Source organism: Lucilia cuprina, chromosome 3 (assembly GCF_022045245.1).
Source record: "Lucilia cuprina isolate Lc7/37 chromosome 3, ASM2204524v1, whole genome shotgun sequence".
In the NCBI taxonomy this organism is placed as follows: domain Eukaryota; kingdom Metazoa; phylum Arthropoda; class Insecta; order Diptera; family Calliphoridae; genus Lucilia; species Lucilia cuprina.
In genome coordinates this window covers 28,715,978-28,727,401 of record NC_060951.1, presented here as the reverse complement: position 1 = coordinate 28,727,401, position 11,424 = coordinate 28,715,978, and the positions used below count along the sequence as shown (strand labels likewise).

At 29.6% G+C, this 11,424-nt stretch overlaps 1 protein-coding gene across 1 annotated transcript; it reads left to right on the top strand.

The window, feature by feature from the left end:
- The first annotated feature begins 8,800 nt into the window (after positions 1-8,800).
- Positions 8,801-9,358, top strand: LOC111680399. Its single transcript, XM_023442030.2, has 2 exons — positions 8,801-9,040; positions 9,137-9,358. Exons 1-2 carry the CDS (start codon positions 8,826-8,828, stop codon positions 9,285-9,287), a joined length of 366 nt encoding a protein of 121 aa, XP_023297798.2. The 5' UTR covers positions 8,801-8,825; the 3' UTR covers positions 9,288-9,358.
- The last annotated feature ends 2,066 nt before the right edge of the window (positions 9,359-11,424 follow it).

Here is an 11,424-nt window from a genome sequence, read left to right as displayed (position 1 = left end):
TTGATAAAAACAAATTTTCTAAATTAGGTTTTATATAGAAGTATGGATCAAACATGGGCTGATTCTCAATATTTAACGTAATTATGGCATAAAAGAACAAATCGAAAGGTGGGTTTTTATGGGGTCTTGGTGAAATAATGGACCGATTTCAACCATTTTAAATAGGCAAAAAAACTTTGGTCTAAATTTAATCAAATTAACTTGAAAATTGCGACCTGTATCTTACGCACAAGGTTTACGTGGACAGCCAGCCAGCCGGAAAGACGGGCAGACGGACGGACATGTCTTAATCGACTCTAAAAGAGAATTTGGGTCGATAGTTTAATGTGAGTGTAGGACCAATATTTAAGTCTGTTACAAACATCAGCTCTAACGTATAATATACCCCCACTATAGTAGTGTAGGGAATAAAAAGTCTATATATAGGGCCACCTAACGAATTTACTTTAAATCTATCTCACATGCTATGATTGTGGATATAAAATTAGGACGAATATAAAACTCAAACTTGTTTTTATTATTCGAAACTATCAATATAAATTGATATTAAATTCAATATATATATAAAAATTTCCTAATTTTTTCTATTTACATCGACAAGCTGTCATCCACGTCACACACACAGTAAAATTTTTACAATTTAAAGTTTAATATCGAACAAGGAAAAAAAAACTAAAAAGAAATCAAATTAAATGAAATTCATTGTCATTTAGTGTTGTTAATTAAAATTCATTTAGTTCAATTTTATGAGTGTAATTTGGATTTTAATACACCAACAATAGACTAAATTGAAAAAAATCAATGCGATAAACTTTTCTCATTACTAGCTAAATCGATGTATATATGTATGTATATGTTTTTAGGTATGTCCATGCTTTTGCCAATTTAATTCGGTTGGGTTTTTGGACTACGATTATATTTGTTTTTTTTTTTCGAAAAGTAAAGAGACACATGTTAAATTTGTTTTGGCTGCTGGCAGTTTCAATGCAGCTGGTATCGTGGCTATTGCTGTTGATTGTACTGGTTTAATTTGACTGCCTTAGAATTTTGGCTCATTAGTCAATGGGTATTTAAATGACAACACGTTTTCTGGCAATAACAGGAAAATCCACAAAGAAATAAAAAAAGTTTCTAACAAATATATAAATATAAATATCTATACATACAATGGCACACTCGTTTGTACTTTTGCACACCTGTAATTTAATTTTAAATTAAATAATGAAAGTCTCTCTGTTATTTTAACTTAAATGCCACATGCTACTGCTGCTCGAATCGTACATCCTGTAGCTGCTTGACTGCTTTACTGGCATTTCATTTTAGATTTTTAAGTGGCTTTCTTGTGTGTGTCTGTGTTCGTTTACTTTTTTTTTCTTATTTTCTTTTTGCAGATACGCGTTTGTCGAAAGGAAATAATGAAAAAATTCTTAAACACATAAATACATTGTACGGCTGTACAACCTTTTTCGAAATTAGTTGGAAATATTGGAAAGGTGAAACAAACACTCCAACGAAAAAAATATTTTAAATTATTAAACATTTTTTTGTTGATGTTGTTGCATAAGATTTTTTAATGTGTTTTTACTAAGACATTAATTGATTTAAATTGAAATTTACAAAAAGGTAACGTTTTAATTGATTTGTTTAAGGTTCGCTAAATGGTTTTATAGGATTCTTTAAATTCTAAATTGAGTACTTAATTTATTTATTACTAATTATCTTATTAAAAGAAGGATTTTATGTAAAAAGAGGGGGAGCTGTTGAATGTTCATTAAAATTTAATGATATGGAATTGATTTATGTTATGTTTATGGAATATAATATTGATACTTGATTATTATTAATATCAGGATGATATTTGCAAAACAGCCTTCATTGAAACTTTGGAGCGGTGATAGACTGAAAATTTTAAACAAAGCGAGTTATATTTGCAATAATTTATAAACTTTAAGGTTTCTGAAAAATAGTAACACTTCCCAGGTATTTAAATTTTCGTTTATTTTGTCTCACTGTGTTATTGGAGTACACCATCCATTTAAGTTATCCAAAAACTATACCCCTGTAAACATGATCCGATTAGTACCATAATTTAGACAAGGGTTGTTTTGGCATTACTCCGATGTAAAACATGTATGGATTACGTGGTCGTCACTTAGGACATCACTTAACTGGTATTATCAGGGGGAAATTTGTATGATCTAATCCCCTGCAAAAATATTGGAGTACATGATCCTTTTAAGTAATCAACAAATTACTCCTCTGTAATCCATCCTATGTAATGAATCATGTTTATTTTTTTGATAAATGCATAGCCTGCATTACATAAGATCATGTAATCCCATAATTTAAACAAGAGTGTAGTTTTTCGATTACTCCGATGTAATGCATGGATGGGTTACGTGGTCCTCACTTATGATATCACAATGTTAGAATGAGAAAGTTTTTTTTCATATAATTGGATTAGTTTTAGACCAGTCCTAGTCCTTTTAGGAGTACTCTTTGCACGCGTATGCGGAGTAGTCCTAATTTTTGAAGGGATCTTATTAAAGAAAGAGATGAAGAAAGAGAGGGAGAAAGAGAAGGAGAAAGAGAGGGAATTGCATTCTCATACCGTAGTCTGGTTTATATAAGTTTATATAGGTTAATGTAAATAAAAAAATAATATATACACTCATCCGCAATCCAACAAAGTATAAATATATTTATATTCTTGGTATATCGATTTCTGAAATGTTTTAGCCATGTCCGTCTGACTGTCTAGAGTCAGCATAACACTTTCGTATGTGTTTTAGATTACACATCACTGTATAAACTGTTTTTGGTGGTTTCTAATTGATAACAATGTAACCAAAAATATTCCAAACAAACAGTTTCATAAGCTTAAAATAAATACTTCTAAATATTTTCTAAGGAGTTTTTATGTATTTTTGATTAATATTTAAGAATAAACATATTCGTTTCAATTTTCACATGTTACACTGTAAATAGCTTTGCCACTTCTAATGCAAAAAAAAAAAACTTCTAGCATGCATTCAGGTGCAAAAACCGTGTAAACTTATGCATTCACTAGTTGGGCTAATTAAAAACGTGACTTGTCGTATGTGTGTTAAAAGTATGCAATAGAATATTGCAACTGCTTGCAAGGTACATATATATGAATGTGTGTAAATATGTTTTCGTGTTGCTACTAAATATCATCATGATTTTAAAAAATATTTGTATAATTTTGTTTTTCAATGTTGGCTTTTTTTCTACGTTCCTTTTTTCTCACGGACTTCGAAGCGTATGAATAACATTTAATTGCATTATTTGTTTAAATACGATTATAATTGTAATACCAAATTAAAACTAACTGAGATTAATATTTACAAAATTTTGTAAATATTTGGAATGTGTAATATGCATAGTATTAAATATATTTTTAATTAATTTTGTAAACATTTACTTATTAAATACGCACTTGAATAGACTTCGTAATTAAATAGTGCATGTCATTGGCAGAAGTAATTTGAAAACTTAAACTGTTGCTGGTATAAATTCAATTGTCTTTTTGGCATTTACATATATACACATTTGATACATTTTATGCAAAATGTAATGAAATTCAAAGAGATAGTTCAACAACATTTTAGTATTAAATTGCAAATACTTTCTTATGATTTAAATTTGGAAGCAAAAGAAATTCTGGACAATCTCCGAAACAAAAGAACAGTTTTATATTTGTCATCTATTCGGTTCAACTTGCATAGAATATTCGGTTTTATAAACTGATTTTAGTGTATATGTATAATATACCTAAGGAAACATTGAACAATAAATTTATCACTATGTCAGTGTGTGTACCTGTGTTCAAGTCCTTTCATTTGTGTTCATTATTATCACACTTTATAATACTATATTATTGTTATTTCAGAATTTTACTACGATTTCAATAGACTATTGATATAAATGTGGTATTCAGTTCTAATGTGGTATTCAGTTTTACACACGCATTGTTCCCCTTATTTTGTACTTTGTTATGCTAAGACCAACCGCAACTTTATACAAATTATAACGAAATAACAAGGATTATTGGTATATAAGTTAAACAGTAATAAAATTAAATCACAAAAAGAATTGATATGTATAGGTTGCCAGAAAAGTTTTCTTTTTAGAGTTATACTTCAGTTCAGTTCTAGTTCAGTTCTAGTTCATTTCTAGTTCAGTTCTAGTTCAGTTCTAGTTCAGTTCTAGTTCAGTTCTAGTTCAGTTCTAGTTCAGTTCTAGTTCAGATATAGTTCAGTTCTAGTTCAGTTCTAGTTCAGTTCTAGTTCAGTTCTAGTTCAGTTCTAGTTCTAGTTGAGTTCAGTTTTAGTTCAGTTCTAGATCTAGTTCAGTTTTCCTTCACAATAGACGTTTTTTCTATCTTAGAGTATAATTGATGAGAATGTGCCCAAAATGTTTAGTTCTTAATCAGTTTCCTTATATATTATTTTTAAGTGCAATAAATTACTGATTTGACAATGATATATTAAATTAATCATGATAATTTTAAATATAGATTTTTTAAATCTTTAAATATTTTAGAAGAATTTTGTCTTTTCTCATTTTATGTAATAAATCAATGTTAACATTTTTTAAAACAATCCATTACTGTAAATATTATTGTAAATTCTCCAAATCTGGCATCACAATTTAACTTGCGATTGCCCACTCTGCAGAGTTTTGGTATTAAAACCTTATAGTATTTCTTATTCAGTAAAAAAATTAAATAAAACCTCAATTGAAACGCGTGCGGAAAAATCATTGATTTGATTATAAGATATTGTATGATGCTTTTTTAAAAAGCAAGAGGATTTAAATAAACAAATATACATACCGGCAAAAAGGACCTAGATAAACATTCATGAATAAAAATCAGATAACAAAATAACCAAAAATATTTGCGAATATACAAGTAAGTATGTCAGTAGGTACATTTGTATGCATGTCTGTCAGAAGGAAGTAGCCAAAAAATACCATTATTTTTATTAATGTTCAATATATGATTGTTTGATTTTACACCAAAAAAATTAATGTTAGTGTATGAGATAGCAAATTTTATGATAATTAAGTTCGTTACATATTAAGCAAGATTTTAAAACTTGAAATACTATTTTCAAAATATTATTTGCATAACATCATATATTTTAAGGTTAGATTTTTTTAAGATCCAACAATTATTTAATGAGTCTAAATTCTGGGGAACACTGTTCCAATCAGACAGAAATAAAAAGGAAATAATCATGTAAAAAGAAACAAAAACATAGAAATAAAAATAAATAATTAAGTTTGTTAACACAGTCCAGTCACAAACAGAATATTAAACAAATAAACTCCATTCGGTCTGAGCAATTTAACAACATAAGTAATTAATTATTAATAGACACGCACAATTGCTTTCTAATGAAAATCCAATGATCAAATCAAAAAATATACAAAAAATAACAGAAATACGGTAAGGAAATAAAAGTAAAACATGTAAGGTTTTGTGTCGAATTTTATATACCAGCATATGTTGATATATACTTTTATGGCGATTATTTGAAGGCATATACAAATATTAAAACATAATTAGTGCAAAAAATCAGATAAATAATATTTCTTTAAAAATGCAGACAGCATGACTAGATCATATTTGAATTTTTATTTAACACCTTGAATAAGAACCTTGAATATACTAATATTAGTTCGATGCGTTACAAACTGAATGCCGGAATAAAAATGCTCCCATTATTTTTAGTGGTGTATAAAAAACAAAACAAAATACAACACAAAAATTAAGGAAAATATAAAGAATTAAGGAGAAAACAAAAAGATGTAATGACACAAAAATATACAAGAAATAGTAATGAATTTATATGTACATATATAGTCTTGGTGACTAACCCCTCTCCGAACCATTCGCACCATTACACGTTTCCAAATAATGATACCCTACACAACAATATTGGTGTTTTCAAGAACTTTCACGTCATATGCGCGGATCAACTAATAGGTATATATGTTAGCGGTTAAACTACTAAAATTTACTTACACTAACCTCAAGGGTCATTGCAATATTCTTAGATGTTCTAGAGACTTTGGTTCCTAGAAAAACTTTCATTGTCATGTAAAGGATTAAAATGTTAAAATTAACTTTAACAATAGCAATTTAATTTATTATTTTACCACAAACGATTACAAGTAATTACTTAGAAATAGTTGTCGTTGTACGTACGTATATACATGTAGAGAAAAAACATAGTTGTGGTAAACATGTTACAAGAGCAACATATTATGGTTATTGTCACAAATTTATAATAACATATTATGATGAAATACAGTTGAAATATTTTATCATAACATTTTGTTTTTAATCAAAATGTGATTTATAAAAATTAATATCAATTAATTACATAATTACATTATCGTAAACAAAGTGAAATATTTATGCATATAATGCTATAAACCAAATGATAGTTATTTCAACTCATTTCCCAGCAGTTCGATGGGACAGTTCCGAACTAACCACTTAACGTACCATATGTGTTGGCCCTAGCCACCTGACTACCAAACATTTTAACATGGGCTTGGGCTACGAGGAAGTCAATCGTCACTCTACACCCTACAAAGAGACAGTCAAAGGACGGATGGTAATCTCCAAATAGGTTCTTGGAAGTCAATCACATTACTAGCTATTTAACTGGCGCTACTTTTCTTCCTATGAAACTAGGACATGGACGTGTTAAAGGATAGTGACGATTTACTTTTATTCTTGATGAATGACTCAAAACATACGAATTGGAGCCAACAGGTGGTAAGATATTCATGGAAATCAAGGTTAAAAATTTCAAGTGTCTACACTCTAGAATACTATGGGACATCTATGTGACAATTGACCCGAAAGATATAAATTTGAGTCATCCAGATGGTGGCATATAAATATATATGGCATAATATATATCATATAAATATATCAGCATGCTTTCTTAAACTATTATTTTATATAGACAAATTTTTTGGTGAATCTAAGTGATCAAGTTTGGGATGAAATTTTAAGCATTTAAATGTCCAAGTAAAAAAACCAAGGGGAAAAAGAGAAATGGTCTGTAAATGCCCAACTTAAGCCGGAGTGGTCCTGTTAAACCAAAGTTCCTTCGGATCTTCTTCCATGTTAACACTCTAAACTGGTAGAAAATTGGGACTTTTAGGGGGCTGTAACTGCCCTGCTCTAGCCGATAAGAGAAAGAGTTTTTTTTGGTTGCTACTTTATATCTAACTTTGTTGAGATATCTGGGTCTCAACTCAAGCCTGAGCTACAAGCTGGAAATTATACCACTCTGACAAGTGGAGTTGTCCTGTCAAAACAAAGTTTCTTTGTCTCTTTCTGACTTTTAGCGCACAGTTTACTCAAATTTTACTTGACCGCACTGACGGACGGACATAGTTAAATCGACTCAGAAAGTGACTCTGGGTCGATTTAAAATGTGTGCACGACTAGTAGTTTTGGGTATTGCAAACATCAGAACGAACACATAATAACCTTGTTACTATTGTGGTGTATGTTAAACAAATTATTTTGAAATATAAGTTGTAATCTAAAAATTAGAAAAATGAGAAACTAAAATTTTTTATAATATTTCTCTTAATACTAAAATTTTACATAAGTACGAAAAAGTTAACTTTAACCCCTAAATGGTAGATTTTTAAGATTTACAGCAGTAATTGAAGGTCCTAACTAGCAAACAAAAAATTACAATTCAATCAAAAGTTATTGATCAGTTGTTAGTTCAGGTCGATTAGGCCTGTGCTTGCTGCCGATCTTCCGACAGAGCTACTTATCATCCGGACTAGATTAATGCACTACTTTGTAAACCTGTTTCTAAGTTATACGTTGTCTTTATTAAACGCGGGTGGTCTTTTTCATCTACTTGGTACACTTGAGAACGGTCTACCATCGCCCTTTATCCTTCAATGAAGAACTCAGGTGGCAATTTTTGTACATTGGATTTAACCGGTCCATGCACAGGCACTTTGCTGAAGTACTCGAGCTATCTAATCTCTGACCATTGATCTTTTCAATCAGAAATTATGGGGCTAAAAAGAAACACCTTCTAACATAATTTAGATAGAGTATCGTGTGGTCGTTTATGCTGGACTATATTTTCTAATGGTTTTTGTTTATTTTTGTTTTGCTTTACATTATACTAACTCTCCATTCATCAATATTTTATGTGGATAAACATTGTCCGTTTTGGTTGTGTTGCTTGTGGCCATGTTTTGTTTCTGTTGTTGCCGTTGCGGCGGATGGACTATAGTTTGTGTGTCAACCACATCTCTGGTGGCTTAAAGTTTTTCATCAATTCATAATTAATTCTAATTGATTGCTTTTGGGTGAACTAACGAAATGATAATTCAAAGTACAAATATATTCTATATGAGTTTTCTTTTATGTTTTGAAGAGTTTGATTTCTAATAGAAATTTCGAAAATCCATATAAGAAGTTTAGTATAATTGATTTATTATTGGGATTTTAGATTTGTAATGGTTTATTTGTGTTTTTAATGAGAATTTGGTTCATTGTTTAAAATGTTGTTTTTGAACAAAGTCAAAGTCATTGCTTATCTGTAAACTTCCCCTACAGCTGCATTTATTATATTATACTTTCACTGTTTTATGACTTTTTGTTATCAATTTTAAATGACCTTTATTTCCATTTAATTCTAATATTGAATTTTTACAGATAATCATTTCATTTTAAAAAAAATCAAAATAAATAAAATTCAAAAATTTAGTTTAGAATTGTTATTCATTGAATAAACATTATGAAAATAATTTTGTTGGTAGCCATTGCCTTGGCAGGCATTTGCTTCACACAGGCAGCTGTCTACACTGAAAAATATTTCCGCGATCAAAACTACCCTGGCAAATGTGTGGTCGCTGGTAAGGTATTGAATCCTGGCCAGAGTATTAAACATCCTACTATGGATTGTGCTGAAGTGACTTGTGATAATTCGATTGGTATGGCCACCATTGAAACGTAAGTATATTAATATTTTTATATATAATATTATATTTTAATATTATTTTATTTAAAAACATTTAATTTTATTATTATTAATTCCCTTTATTGCAGCTGTGATCCCATTTCGGCTTTAGCATCTCCATTGGAAAAACTCAAAGATTATGATCGCAAAAATCCACCTAAGTGTACATGGGGCGATTTTAAAAATACTAAAGCGTTATATCCTAAATGTTGTGAGCGTCATTTTACTTGTGTGTTTTAGTTTAAAATTGTTTTGTTTTTTTTTCTTTCTCGAAATGGCGAAATAAAAATAAAAACTATAATAAACTGTTATATGATGGCGCACACGATTCTCTAATGAAAATTTAAAGGAGATTTGAGTATTATGTGTTTGAAATAATGGAAAGAGGAACAATGGGATTATGTTAGAAATATATATTTAATTCGAAATGAAGTAAGAAGTAAAATTACATTCGGATATTTAGAATCATGTGTATTTAGAATCTAATCTGAATAAAAGTCAATATGAACCTTAGAACAGGTTCATAAATGGGTGCATTATGGTTTAAGTTCATACAATTTTAAAAAAGCGACTAATTTTCAAATCACTTTTAAATGTGTAATAAAGTAATTACACAGTATACAGAATCCGAACTTGTTTTTGACCATATTGAGAATAGAGAAAAGTTTCTTTAATTTATAAAAATTTTTTGACTACATTTTCGTATTTAGTGCTGCTTAATCCTTTGGTAATATATAGAAGTAATAACGATCGTTATTAGAAGTGGTACCATGCCCACTTCTTCAAAAGTCAAATATCTCGGAACATGGTACAATTAGAGTCCTCAAATTTTTTATGTACAATTTTGAGATATATATGATTATTTGATGAAATAATTGGAGGGCTAGCAATAGAGTGCGTGGCACCTCCATCTATATATATAAAAATCAATGTATGTTTGTTAGTACCAAAGTATAACAAGTAGTCCGACTCTTTGACAGCAGTACCTAACTCTAAGCATGTGTTAGTGAAAAAGTACCTAAATCTAAATATGTGTTAGTAACAAAACTGTATATGTATTGGTGCATTCTAAACACACAGAGTTTTATAAAAAAGTTACAATTTTAAATTTGTTCGAATTTTCAATACCAAAAATTGAAACTCTGTTTGTAAAATAAAATTCAACAACAACAAAAATGAAATGTCAATAAATTAACAAAAAAAAAAAAAAAATCCAGTTCATGAAAATTAAACAAAATTCTAAATTAAAAGTTCTTTAAAACTATTTAAAAAAAATTGCAGTTTTTTTGTGGATAACTGCAATTTCGCGTAGGATCCTTAAAAGTGGCCAAAAAAGTAAGTTAAGCATTTGAGTGTTTTGACAAGTTTTAATTTCTCACAAGAGAGTCGAATTCACACCGTACTCGTAGATGTGAGAGAGTAATTTCTTATATGTGAGAGTCGGACTACTTGTTATACTTTGGTTAGTACCTTATAGAATGCTAAAGCTCTGAAGCGATCTTATTGAAATTGTCAGTGTATATTTCCTAATATCTGGAAGAAACTTCCCATTATAGGTGGGAGGGGTGCCACGCCTACTTCTTCAAAACTCAAATATCTCAGAACATGGTCCTCAAAATTTGTATGACAATTTTGACATCCATATGATTATTAGGTGGAAAAATTGGAGAACTAGCAATAGGGGCAATAGTGGGCGACGTACCACGCCCACACTAATAATTAGTATTAGAAGTCGTAAATTTTAGAAACTGCAAGAGTTGACACCCATAAGACTATTTTCTGGACAAAATGGGCGGAATTGCTATAGTGGTCGTGGCACATTCCATATGAAGAAAATTTTAAATCAGTATATCTCAGAAAATATAACAGATATTTTTTAATATTATGTCTGAATCACTTTAGTGTCAATAAAAAACTTTTAAAGAAAAAAGGAGCGGGCTAGCAGAGGGAAGCGTGGCACTTTCCATATAAATTGAATGTAGAAATTCTCTTATCTGGAAAACTATTAGAGTTAGAATTTTCAAATTTTCCACGAAGAACTTCAACTATGTAAACATTTTGGGTTGCACTTCTCATATGAATAAAATTTACAAAAAATTCGTTTATTTTATTTATGAAGAACTTTAATATCCATCTGAACATTTTGTGCGGAAAAGTGCGGAGGGATTGAATTTTCCATATGAATTAAAAAGAAAAAATTGTTTGTCTGAGAAACTATTAGAGCAAAAATCCTCAAATTCTTCACAAAAACTTTGAGATCAATATCAACATTTGGCTAATAAATTGGCGGACTTCTAATGGAAGGCGTAGCACCTCCCACATGAATAAAATATTCAAAAGTAATGGAGCTAGTTATTTCTAAATGTGCGGACTTTCA